The sequence below is a fragment of the Cheilinus undulatus genome, linkage group 22 (assembly GCF_018320785.1).
Source record: "Cheilinus undulatus linkage group 22, ASM1832078v1, whole genome shotgun sequence".
Taxonomy (NCBI): domain Eukaryota; kingdom Metazoa; phylum Chordata; class Actinopteri; order Labriformes; family Labridae; genus Cheilinus; species Cheilinus undulatus.
The window spans coordinates 17,425,288-17,439,040 of NC_054886.1; the positions used below are offsets into that span (position 1 = coordinate 17,425,288).

The 13,753-nt window shown below is 40.6% G+C and overlaps 1 protein-coding gene across 3 annotated transcripts in view; it reads left to right on the forward strand.

The window, feature by feature from the left end:
• Positions 1 to 931: 931 nt before the first annotated feature.
• The window catches only part of ppargc1a (peroxisome proliferator-activated receptor gamma, coactivator 1 alpha), a 418,523-nt gene continuing 405,701 nt past the window's right edge, over positions 932 to 13,753 (forward strand). For all 3 annotated transcript variants that reach the window (XM_041779708.1, XM_041779709.1, XM_041779710.1), the window contains exon 1: positions 932 to 1,389. In XM_041779708.1, coding sequence (XP_041635642.1) covers positions 1,309 to 1,389 — 81 coding nt within the window. In that variant the 5' untranslated portion in view covers positions 932 to 1,308. The remainder of the gene's footprint in view (positions 1,390 to 13,753) is intronic.

Here is a 13,753-nt window from a genome sequence, read left to right on the forward strand (position 1 = left end):
ATTCAAGAAGAGAGAGACAACCCACCACCAGTTAAAAAGCCCGCCTCTCACATCTGGTGCATCATTGAAAAAAAAAAAAAAAAAAAAAAAATCAAGCAAAGAAGACCAAGGACGGCTGAGCAGCTAAAACACTATAAGTCGAGAATGGGACAACATTCCTGTCCCAGAACTCCAGTAAATGGTGTCCTCACTTCCCAGCTGTTGCAGCAGGCTGTTGTTAAAAGAAAAGGGGATGCTAAACAATGGTAAACATGGCACTAACCCTACTTTAAAAAAAATGTGTTGCTGCTATCAAATTCAAAATGAGCTTATATTTTTCATGAAATGGTAAAATGTCTCAGCTTCAACATCTGGTGTTCTGTTCATGTTCTATTGTGAATAAAATATGGTATGCGATTTACAAATCATTGCATTTTGTTTTTATTAACATTTCAGACAGTGTCCCAACTTTTTTGGAATTGGGGTTGAACAGCACTTTCTCCAAATACACTTATATAAAAACTAAATCGCAGATTTTATAAACTACTCAAACAAGCTACTCAACTGCAAAGTCTTACGTTATTTAGTTTAACTTTATGTCTATAAAGATGTAGGACAATAAAATTCATTGATATCTTGTGTAAAGCTTGTTGTGGACAGTCTGTAATTTTTACCACCACTTGAAAATACAGTGTTTAAACTTTACACCTTGTAAAGCGTGATATAAGATGTAATACTTCGTCTATTTCTTAACAATAAATATGATTTCAATTTATCAAACTTAAGTCCTGTAATTTCTCCTGCCTTCTTTACTTTTAACATGATTGTTTGTTGAAGGTTAATCAATAAAGATCTGGTGAATAAAAAAATAACAACAGGTGAATCTTATTAGCAAAAAGAAAAAAAAAGCTGAAGCTGCTGTTAGCATAACAGTATGTTTAAGTCAGCTATACAGGTGGAAAATAACAACATTGACTTTAACTGAGTGAAATTGCCCTTAAGTGGTCGCTCTTGACCCCGCATTGACTCCTAAAAGCGGTCCGCGGACCAAACTTTGACAACCATTGCCTTCGACAGCATCCCACTTTGTATTTTTATTTTTTTTTTTTGGGAGAAGACGCCCACGTGACGGAGGAAGCAGCAGCCAGCTCACCGCCGCTGCTCGTTTGATAGCTGCACGGCGCCGGACGGAGAAGCACGCGGGGCAGAGAGAGACACAGACACAGAGACGTCGCGTGAAGACAAACCAAAAAAAAGGCACCAACCTCCGCTTTTTTTGCAGGACACGAGCACCGCAGACCCCTCCAACCGACACGGCAGGCGCACACCATGGACGGTTATGCCCGGACCGAAGATGAGCTGTTCTCCTCGTGCCTCCTGAACCTCACCTGGGAGAATTGCTACGAGCAGGTAGGACATCAGGCTGAAACATAACCGCACTACTTTTGTTAAAACTCGCCTGCCTGTGCTCATAATGGAACATAATGGATCTAAAAATTAGTAATGCATCCTTCAAGTTTTTGGCACCGGAGGTGAGTGCAGGTTGTAACTTTAAAAACTTAATTGATGAATAAACGAGGAAGATGCTCCTCTTTTTGCACCTGCTGTAAACTTTTGACATTGCAGTCATAATGAAACTGAAAAGTAGCCGACTGCATGTCTCCACGCTACTTTTCTGTAAGGTCTCCTTCCCGAAACTTCCACATCTCTCTGTAAGGGCTCACACATCCTGCCCTTGGAATCAATAATGAATTAACCTCGTAGACAAAATAAATCTAATGCCAGGAATTCCATAAATAAATCAGAGGCAAACACAAACTTAGCATTCCTTTGAAGAAACTCAAATGCGTCATCTTCAGGATTGTATCTCTCCAGTTGGAGTGAGTGATGCTTTTCACACAGAGATCATAAGACTCGAGCTCTTTCATATCCCTGGTTTCCTGAGACCCATGGGTTGCCAGGTCTGTGCTAAAATCAGGTAATGAAAACTTGAGTTAAGTTTGTAGTTGTACAGACTTGACGCTGACTGCTTTGATCCCAGAGTGTCAGGGCCTATTCTCACACAGCAGAGCAGCAGTGGTTGTCTGCTCGGAGATAATTACCTAATTCCTCCCTCTCCCCTCAAGCTTAATCAGTTCTGCCTTTAAAATACACTTATCGTGCTGTATGAAATCCCTCTTAATTCTCACATTCCAATTTGTGTGAGGAATGTGTGAGGCTAAAGTCATCTGCCACGAGAATGCCAATGAAATCATTCCCTATGAATGCTAAGAGGGCTCCCAGCTACTTAGCAATTTATGCTCAATGATTGATGCCAAAATATTTGTACAGTGATTTTTATGGTAATTTACTTGAATGCCACCATGAGAGCTTGGGATATATGTGCAGGATATTTATTTCTGTTATCAGTATCCAGGTTGCAAAACAGTGAAGGAGGACATTTAAACAATAAATCTCTCGTGGTTTAGTGGGCTACCATTTTGAATTACAAGTAATCACAAATTAAAGAGGATTAGGCTCTTAATGCTTGAGCCTGCGATTGGCAGCGCTAAGAGTCATATTGTATGAGTTATTTAGGCACGGCAAACAAAAGGCACCCCAAACATGATTCAGAATTGCAAAGTCATTGTGAATGGCTTTTTAAAATGTGCAACAATTAAGCCTCAGCAGTTTCTGCTACAAAATGGATTTTGGCTCATCAGTTGGGAGCCGCACACTTACAAACTTAAGACAGTTAAATCCACAATGAAGAATTGACTAAGCAGCAGAGATTTTGGCTGTGTTCACAACCATCCCTTTTGTTTGGCGTGGATACAAGGGGGTTTAAAAATAAAAGTTAACAGATTTAGTTTTTGGTTCTTACAGCTACTGTGGCGAACTTTGGGTTTGTCTTGATCTCCCAGACTTCTGTGGGCAAATTGATCGCTTATCTTTTTTGCTAATCCTGCCTTTTAAATGTGTAAGAAGCGTTTTGTAACAAAAAAATCTCATCTTGCTCGCTTCCAATCACTTCAGATTTATATCACTGTCCGGGAATCTTTGCTGTGGAAGATGTAAACAAAGGCTGTTTTATGAACTGAATTGTCTGACTCCATCTCAGTGGTAGTAACAGACATTTGAAATCATTTAGTATGAATAGTCGGTCTAGTCTGATGGGCTTATTTGCCTTTGTGGGTCAACAACAAGCATCGGTCTTATCCTTGTTATTGGTCGCACTTGTATATAAGCCCCGCTGTGTTTTGGGCCTCTCCCTGAGGTCAGTAAAGGCTTCCTGTTTGATGTGCAAAATGCAGTTTCTGTGCTGCTTTGTAGCTCTTTTTGTATCATCTGTTTTAGCCATCAAGAGTTTGCACCTCTGCTAACCTGCAGTGACTGTTATGAAGTTATTCTACCAGCGCTACTCAAGGTTTATTTACATATGAATTCAACCCAGTTTTCTTAACATGGAGGACTATGGCTTTACAAAGGAGAAAAGGTGTTAAAAAGTGGCCCCAACCTCTGCCAACTTGCACAGATCAATATGGCAATACCAGCCCAGTTGATAAACATATGCCATAGGAAAATAATGCGGCGTGAACAGATCAGCAGCCAGTGTTCACCTGTTGTCTAATCGATTGACTGCTGCTATCTGGTACATCTAACTGGTGATCAGGCCTGCCCACAGATTTGGCTTGGCCCCTGACAAACCCAGAGAACAGGGACCTCCACAGTTGTGATTTATTGATATCAAAGCATGTGTGTTGGATCTGTAGAGTTGGTGCTAGCATGCCTCCTGGCTAACTGTTACCTCATTTTAAAACTGAAATGTTTGTCAAACTATACTTGGGTTCTGATGCTGAAACAATGTATTCGTGCCACCTTTTTTCTTCCCATTTTGCATCATTTTTGCAACTTTATAGTAATTTTTGCAACATTTTAACCTCTCACTTCACCACCTTTTCCTCCCACTTTTGCCACTTTGAACCCCTTTTTAGCCTCTTAACCTTTTTTTTTTTTTTTTTTTTTTTTTGCCACTTTTCATCCCATTTCACCACATTTTGGGTCCACTTTTGCAACCTGAAAGCAATTTTTTTTGCCACTTTTCAACATTTTCCACTACTTTTTCTTCCCAAGTTTTCCAGTTTGAACCAATTTTTGTCCCTTTCTGCTGCCTATTGTCTCTTTTGACCCATTGTTGCCACTATAGACCCTTTTCACCACTTTTTAGGCCCATTAGTTTATGCCAATTGAAACTTAACATACTCTTTTAATGCCATCTTTGCCACTTTAAACCGTTTATAGCCACTTGAACACCTGTTCACCATTTTTTTGGCAGTTTTTGTGACTTTTAACACTTTTTGCATCTTTCTGCACATTTTTTGCCTCTGTTAACCCATTTTTACTACTTTTAGAGCCCTTTTACACCACCTTTTCACTCAATTTTTGCTCGGTTTAACCCATTGTAATTCTGTTTTAAGTCAAGCTGTTTACATATTTAGGTAGGCTGTACACAACGGCAGAAATAGATTTGAAAAATCTTGCTTTAACAGTAGTGGTTATTATTCAGGTTAAAAATGAAATATGGTTATGAATGCTTAACTTTACAATGGACCATGATTCTGCTGGCCTGTGGGGCCCCCAATTTGGCAGGGCTCCAGACAGCTCTCCCTTGTATTGTATTGTATTTTGAGCATACAACAACTTTCCCGGTCTTTTCTTGCCCCTGTCTCAACTCTTTTGGAATGCATTGAAGGCATCAATTCAGAATCTGTATTGACTTCCTAAAAATACAATAAAGTCTACAGGTTTGAAGATTACTCATCATGTATTTTGGGTGAAAAGGCTTTGGAAATTGTATTCTGTTTTATTCACATTTCTCATAACATCCCAGTGTTTTTGGAATTGGCGTTTGTATTAATGATGTTGCTGATGGTCTGGTTTGCCTTTGTAGTTCATAAGAAGATTTTTGTTTCACAACCAGCAGAAACTCCACACTGAAGCTTTAACCCTCTGAGGACAGCGTTATCATATACGACAAAGTTAAATCACTTTAGCGCTTTAAATTGTTGTTTTTTTCCCTCTGAAAGCCCTCCGTTGTGCCGTTCTATCCATGTTTTCATAGCTCTTACAGAATGTTTTCTAGCAAGCCTGGAGCTTGGCTGACTTTCCAGGGTCTTTAAAGATTAAATCCACACCAGTCATGTTTTTATTCATTTCTAATCCATTTTTTTGATTGTTCCTGCAATTAGCCGGTTGGCCTGCCGCCATATTGTCCGTTTGTATCCCATAATGCATTGCAACTGGGCTGGGACAACCAATGTCAGGCTGCTTCATCATCACGTCATGCTTTGCCAAATTAAGCATGTGCACGGACTTAAAAACTTAAGGAGGGCCTGAATGACTCATAATAGAGAGAAATAGACTAAGAGAGGCTGTGATTTGTCTCTCTTTGTCATTGCAGGGAGGAACTGCTTGAAATAATGACCATAATTCCCCAAAACACAAGGACTTTTTTTGTAAAAATGTGAATTTTAGAAGACTTTTTGTCACAAGAAGTTTAATTTTTAATTCCTTAAGACATGGGAGAACAAGTTTCTGCAAAAAACTCTAGTATTTAATGCTTACTATGTTAAATACGTAGAAATCTTTGATTTGTAATTTCCGATTACTTTTTTCTTTTGTATTTATGGTCCCATAGCTTTTTCAAAACTCAGGTGACATTACTATAACACACGTATTCTGAAAGCCCAGGTTGTCCTGATAAAAAGGGTGTTAAGAGCTCAACTATGCAGCACAAGTTTGATGTTTTACAATCTTTTTGAGACAAAAAGTCCAGGGGAGACAGAATAGCTGCAAAAATAGCTTAGGGCTCTTTAAAGTGCCATAAATATGTACACTCTAAAATTTCCCTTCTAAACAGTCTTAAAAATTGTTGTATCATCATACTCCTGTGTCTTAATGCCAGTTTAAAACACTGCACATATAAGTCCAATGATTTTAATTAATCTTTTAGATCAAGCACGAAATAAGTAAGATGTCTTTCTTGCCTTTATTCCATAAATGTGCTCCTCTCTGTAATGTCAGTGTTGATTGAATATCTTCTCGATTTAGCATGTTGGTCAGACCCAACAAGCAGCCTGCATTCAACTCAACATTACAGTCTTTAAACTTGTCAACAGTGAAGCACAGTCCTGTCAGTCTGAGATATGCTACGTCTAAAAATAACAAGGAGAAATTTGAAAACAAGACATGAGTTTAACTATTGTGATCATATTTCTAACTTTTTGAGCAAATCTTTGGACTGTGCAGTCAGTAGTTGCATGTGTCTTTACATTCAAATCTGCTTTCTGGTTTCCAAAAACGTCTTGTGTGTAATCTCCCAAATTCTCTTTGATACAGTCTTTCCCTTCCTGGTAAATAAAAAAGCTGAACCTTTTGAAAGCAGGTCATCTGCTTGACCAGCGTGTTGTTAGCCATGCACATATCCTCCCTCGCCCTCCCAGAGTCCTACGGCGGGCGGGTAAATAAATAAATAAGGAAGTAAAGGGAAATGTTGACACAGCCTGTCCTTGTGGCCAGATTATCCACTCATGCTTGAGCGCTGGGTAAAGGCCCTGCATTATTCAGCCTTAGACACAGAGATGGGGGGGAAAACTGTGGAAAAGCTGGCTTTTGCCGCAGGAGTGTTTGGTGTGTGAGCGTGTGTATTTTGGGGGTAAGTGCCTTCCCTTTTCAAAGAGCAGACATGGGGATAACTGAAATGCGTGGGGTGGAGAAGATGATGTCTTTGCTTAATTATCAAATGAACTCACTGCCTCCCACTTAACTCCGTCTCTCTTTCCTTTTCCACCCTCTGCCTCTCTCGCACTCCACTCGTCAGGCTTCTTGAAGGCTGCTGTCTGTGGTGCTGAAAGTTTCATCACACATTTTTTTGTGCCTGTCTTTTTTAGAATTCCAGCCTCCAATCCTCTGCCCTGGCCGCCGCCGCTCTTCAAAAGCAATGTATTCAGTTTGTCTGGACAAAAAGCGTGCCAGCACTTGGCAGTCCAGCTCAAAAGGGCGAAGCCTATCATTCAAGACGTTTAAAAAAAAAAAAAGGCTGCAGGTAACACGGCGTGCTCTCAGAAGCAGTAAGGACTAATGCACTTTTTTATGTCTCTGCTTCTGCCTACAGCATGTTTCATCACAGCCAGGCTCAAGTTACGTTCGTCCTCACTCAGTGGCTCGGTTAAATGAAAGCTCCTTTGTGCGCCTGTTATGTACAGTATTTGATCCATGCGAGTCACTTCTCTGTCTGTGTAATGAGTCTGTAGCCTGAGTGGATTTATTGGACGCTAGAGAAGGGATTAAACATTAAAATGTAGTCATTTTTGGCAGCATTTTACTGTTGTTTCTCTTCACGTTGGCAGCCAGATATAGATTTATGCTGACTGACAGGTGATTAGATTAAAGATTAATAGCTTCAGTGTTGGTGGATTTGCAAAGTTTTCCATAGAAGTTAGGCTCTTTATATCCCCACCTTTACAAGAAAAGTAACATTTCTAAAGGAGGTACATTGGAGCTGCTTTCAGTTTTTTTTTATTATTATTGTTAAATTGATGTAGAAATCTTCTTGACTGTTAAAAGAACAGATTTTTAAAGGCCAGATCATTTGTAAGAAACAATTAAAATCGTCAAAAGTCAAAAATCAATGAAGAGGACCAGGTTTGGTTGTAGTGCCACTTCAGTGCCACCCCTAATTTGGTGAGGTGAAACTTCCCAGCATGTGTGCAGCATTTTTAAGTGGGAAGATGGTGAGGGATTTTTTCTTTTGCACCTAACTCTTACTGGTTGGTTGTATCAGCAAGGCATTGGTTTTCAGGAAACATACTGTATGATATGGTCCATAAACAGACCATATCCTTATCCACGGTTGTTTCCTCAGACTGCACAAAAAGATGGGCAACATAACAGCTGCCCAGAAGAGAGGCAAAGACATTTAGAGCTCCCTCAATGACTGTGCTCTGCCTTTTCCAAATTGAACACTGACAATGTAAATTCAGAATACGAATAAATTCTTCTCAATGGGATTTATGTTTTACAGCCACTGCCGATTTACATCCAAGTGTTCATTTTTCTGAGAAGTTAAATTTTGATTACTTTGTCGTTGATATACAAAGAGTATAACTCCATGATTGGCAGTCTTGTTAAATTGTAAGTGATACTGTTTGCACCACATTCAGAGATTAGATGAGGGAGTGTAAGAAGCAAAGGTGAGAATATGATAAGAGTATGCAAACTAACTATTACTGTGAGTTTCTTGGGAAAACTGTTTTTATTAAAGGTGAGTTTTGGTCGGCATCATCTGCTACATTTCAGTAAGAACACATGAATGTATCAGAGTAACATTCAAGTGGTACAATATATTAACCTAAAATACAATTTTACATTTGTTACATGAAATACATTTTGTTTGTCATACTTGTGTATGCACAATTTTGAATTTTAAGACTTACTAAGATCTTAGGACTTGTACTTCTGGTTAATACATACATGAACTGCCAAAGGTCTACAGTTTTTATGGATGAAATCTACTGCTGCACAATTAATCTCATCTCAATCACGATTTCAGGAACGTAATTACGAAATTGCGTGAAAGTCTCCAGTTATTTTTGTATAAAATAGTACTTGAAAGGTTTACAAAAATATCTGCAGAAAGGCCTTTAAGTTCACAGTGGTGCTACTATTACATTCTGTAGAAATACCTTTATTTCCAAAAAACAGGTAAAACTTTTTTTTTTTTAAATATATTAACTTATTTTGATAGTAGTTCTATAAAAATGGAACTTCTTTATTGACCAAGCAAGTAGACTTATGATACCATAGATATATTACATTCTAATAGCAATATTGTCCTTTATAATGGCACATTATTGCCATATTGTTTGGCACTAATTAAAAACAAATCCACTATGCACATTCATCTTTAGAAATAGAGATACACTATAGTGCCAAAAGTATTCACTCACCCATCCAAATAATTGAAATCAGGTGTTCCAATCACTTCCATGGCCACAGGTGTATAAAATCAAGCACCTAGGCATGCAGACTGTTTCTACAAACATTTGTGAAAGAATGGGTCGCTCTCAGGAGCTCAGTGAATTCCAGCGTGGTACTGTGATAGGATGCCACCTGTGCAACAAGTCCATTTGTGACATTTCCTTGCTCCTAAATATTCCACAGTCAACTGTCAGTGGTATTATAACAAAGTGGAAGCGATTGGGAACAACAGCAACTCAGCCCCAAAGTGGTAGGACACGTAAAATGATGGAGCAGGGTCAGCGGATGCTGAGGCGTATAGTGCGCAGAGGTCGCCAACTTTCTGCAGAGTCAATCGCTACAGACCTCCAAACTTCATGTGGCCTTCAGATTAGCTCAAGAACAGTGCGTAGAGAGCTTCATGGAATGGGTTTCCATGGCCGAACAGTTGCATCCAAGCCATACATCACCAAGTGCAACGCAAAGCGTCAGATGCAGTGGTGTAAAGCACGCCGCCACTGGACTCTAGAGCAGTGGAGACACGTTCTCTGGAGTGACGAATCGCGCTTCTCCATCTGGCAATCTGATGGAGGAGTCTGGGTTTGGCAGTTGCCAGGTGAACGGTACTTGTCTGACTGCATTGTGCCAAGTGTAAAGTTTGGTGGAGGGGGGGATTATGGTGTGGGGTTGTTTTTCAGGAGCTGGGCTTGGCCTCTTAGTTCCAGTGAAAGGAACTCTGAATGCTTCAGCATTCAGAGATTTTGGACAATTCCATGCTCCCAACTTTGTGGGTACAGTTTGGGGATGGCCCCTTCCTGTTCCAACATGACTGTGCACCATAAAGGTTCATAAAGACATGGATGAGAGAGTTTGGTGTGGATGAACTTGACTGGCCTGCACAGAGTCCTGACCTCAACCCGATAGAACACCTTTGGGATGAATTAGAGTGGAGACTGAGAACCAGGCCTTCTCGTCCAACATCAGTGTGTGACCTCACAAATGCGCTTCTGGAAGAATGGTCAAAAATTCCCACAAACACACTCCTAACCCTTGTGGAAAGCCTTCGCAGAAGAGTTGAAGCTGTTATAGCTGCAAAGGGTGGACCAACATCATATTAAACCCTATGGATTAAGAATGGGATGTCACTTAAGTTCATATGTGAGTCAAGGCAGGTAGGCGAATACTTTTGTCAACATAGTGTCGTTTGAGGAGCCCAGAAATTTGGAGGGAACTATGAATTTCCAGTTGAAAGGAGCCACTTGAGGTGGTTTGAACATCTTATCAGAAGGCCTTCTGTGTGCCTACCTTTGGAGTTCTACTGGGAGGCGACCTGGGGGTAGACCCAGAAAGCGCTGAAGGGACTGTTTATCCTGTCTAGCCTGGGAATGCTCTGGGATACCCAGGAGGAGTAGGACAATGCTGCCGGGGAACGGGATATCTGGGTTGACTTGCTTAGCCTGCTATCATCATGACCCGGCTGCAGCTAGGTGGGAGACGATGGATGGAAATATGGATGGGTGGATGGAGGGAAGGAAAGATGAATCGATGGATGCATGGAAGGATGGATGGAATTGGTCTGGACAAAGCAGTATTGGTAAATCCTTAGCATCCATATAAGGAATGTTAAAGGATTTCAAGTAAGCTTGATGCTGCCGTATGATGGAAGTTCCTTTTGAAGGGTTAACATTTTTCATTTTGCAATGGCACAAATTTTAAAGTAAGAGATGATCTATTTAGCGGTGGCTTAAAGCTTTCAGATTTGCTACAGTCACTTTCTGCTAGTAGTACTGCATTGCAACCAGACACCAGTGAAAATTATAGAAAAAATACTGTGTATTCAAGATGAGATAAAAGTCTCATAAACACTTTGAATTTTTAAAAGAAATGATTATTCATATATTCAGAAATCATGACCATCCATCTTTATTCAAAGTCTGGCACACAAAGCTGCTTGGAAGCAGTGATGATCTGCTCCAGGCTCCATAAAGTCACAGAGCCTGACGTCTGTAACGGTTTCAGAGCCTGGTCTGCTTTGCACCGAGAACTACTCCCACCTCTTACAACTACCCCCCAAAGGAGTGTATCTAATTTCCATGTTGGCACATCTTTTCTTTAATCAACAAGTGTGTATCTGCTGAACACCTTGCTTTTCTGATAGCGACCCACAGGAGCAGGGCCCGTTGGCAGTTTAATGAGAAGCGTGTTGTTCCCTTGCAACATATTGCCAAGATATGGATGGGTAATTATCTAATCAAGACTTTGTGAAAGTGCTGCTACTTTACTCACCGCTGACCTGCTAACAGTCTGCCAGAGACTTTACTGCAGATATTTATACTCTCTAAAATTATCATAAAGCAACTTTTTGGCACGTTAGCATATTGTTTAAGGTTTCTAGGGGTTCATTGAAGAAGGGTGTAGCTTATATATTATGTACTTGGATGTAAAAGCTAAATGCATTCATAAGAAGGAGCTTGTGTTCAAATACAGTACTTTTGCTGTTGCTTAGTGGGATGGACAGTGGGTACTATTGAGAAATGTAAATTTAACAGACAGGTTTTGAATAATTCAAACAGCAAAACCAGAGCAACATGGCACTTGGTACTTAGTTATATACAGACATGCCTATGCCCAAGTGCGATGTGATGCTCAGTTGTAGCTGTCTTGTCTCCATGGTCATCTTTAAAGATTTAGCAGAGCAGTGGGAGTACAAAGAGAAAAAAGAGGAGCTGGGTTTCTGAGCAGAGAATAAAAGAGGTTTGGTGCTCACATTATAAATACAAATGTACCCAAAGCACACTTGATTTCAATCCCAAAGGGAAATGTGAACCACCAGAGGGAGCAACAAGCTTTGATTTCTTATGGAGCAGAGAAATTAGTCATGGCATTAGTTAAATGTAGTGTTAAGATTTTCAAAAGGAGGGGCCTTTTAACTCCTCCATATCTGATGAATACATATTGTGTTTTGGTTGATTTGAAAAAGGGTTAATGTAATATCTTTGAGCTACATTTTCAGTCTTTATTACGTCCCCGTGAGGTGCTTATTTCATGGATAAATTAACGTAATCACAATAATAGCCTTCAGAGATATTCATCTTGTTTTGTAGCCTCCTCGCACTGAGCTGTCTGAATCAACATCATAACAGAGGCAGCGCCGACACTCCAGACTGCATTCTTTGATTATGTGTGGGAAAATGTCTTCCTCACCATTGACAATCTGTTGATACCTTTGCAAAATCTGAGATGAAAGCGAATGCAGCTTAGACAGTGAAAAAATCCTCGCCTTCTCACCGGGAGGTAAAAGTACTCTCACAAACATTGAATTGTACATCAGAAGTGTTATCAATTCCACCTGAAATGGAGGGGGCCCCGTTGGCAGAGCTGAACCCCCCCGTGCTTTTGATCGCACCAGCAGCGCCTGTAAACAAGTATTTTCCCATCTCCCTCTCTGTCTGTCTCTCTGCTTTCCTCGCTCCCTTCTCTCTCTCTTTCTCCCCCACCAAGGTGTCTAGAGGGGGAGGTTCCTTTGATTATCTCCGCCGTGGATTAATTGCTTTTCTTAACCTCTGCACAGACGTGCTCCTACACCGCCCCGGAGCCTGCCGCACGCGCCCAGATGGACCCCTGCCAGGAGAAAAACAAACCACACCGCGCTTCTATCTCCCACCTTCTCTCAATTACTGACCTTCATCCTTTCATTTCAGCTCGGATGTTATCATCGGCATTATCAGTGTATTTACTTTGTTTGTTTAGCTGCTTACTTGGCGCACTGCAGCATTCGTGGCCGTATTTTAAGGCAGACTGAGCACGTGTGAGAGGTGTATTAATTTCTGGGAAGAGGTACAGCAGTAGATGAGATGAGTATGTGTTGTCAGGTAAGTGTATTGTGTGTCATAAAGTGGCTACAGGTCACCATGGAAGATGGAGGGGCAGTTTTTATGCAGGAATATTATTACAGCGCCTTTTTTTGGACTGTCTCTACTCCATGATTAAGTAGATTTTGGCCTTGAGATGTGCTGGCCAAGCAATTTCAGTCACGTTTCCCTTTTTTCTGCCCAACCCTGAGTGCTCTTTTCCATCTCACTTTGCCTTTGACATGTATGTGCATCACGTCTCTGAAAAGGTCCCAGCCCCTGCCTCCAAACGCTATCATAAAACCAGCTTGGCACCTTCAGACCTTGGCCTTTTTTTCTGTAGGACTCCCTAAAAGCACATCTCTATGATTTATGCTCTATCTTCCACATGCAGACCACCTAGTGTACCTTTTGTACATCACTGGGCTAAAATGTTAAGAGGACACCTCAGTTTGATTGTTACAGTAGTAAAGAAAGTTTTAATTGAATTATTTCCCTGTTGTTGGTTACGACAGAGTTCAGTTTAGATGTGAAGAAGTTTCATTTTTAGCCTAGAGTTGTTGGCAGAGAAGAGTTGGAATGAATAACCTTTCTATTCTCTGACAGAGTTTCATAATCCACAACTCACACTTTCTGGTCTTGGTCTCACTCCAGTTCATCATTTTTATCTCACTAAGTGAATCCACACAACTTCTAACTTGAGTTTTGCATGACTGTTTATGACATTACTGTAAGTGGCTGTAGGGATATTTTTTTTTGCAAGTGTAGCCTAATTGGTTCAGGTGTTTGATACAGAGAGCACTGTGGGGCTCCAGTCTTACTGAGATGAGACAGCCCACACATTAACGCACACGCTCAGATACACAAATGCAAAATCTGCATGAGACATGAGCAGACACATAATGTGCACACTGACTCCCTCATTC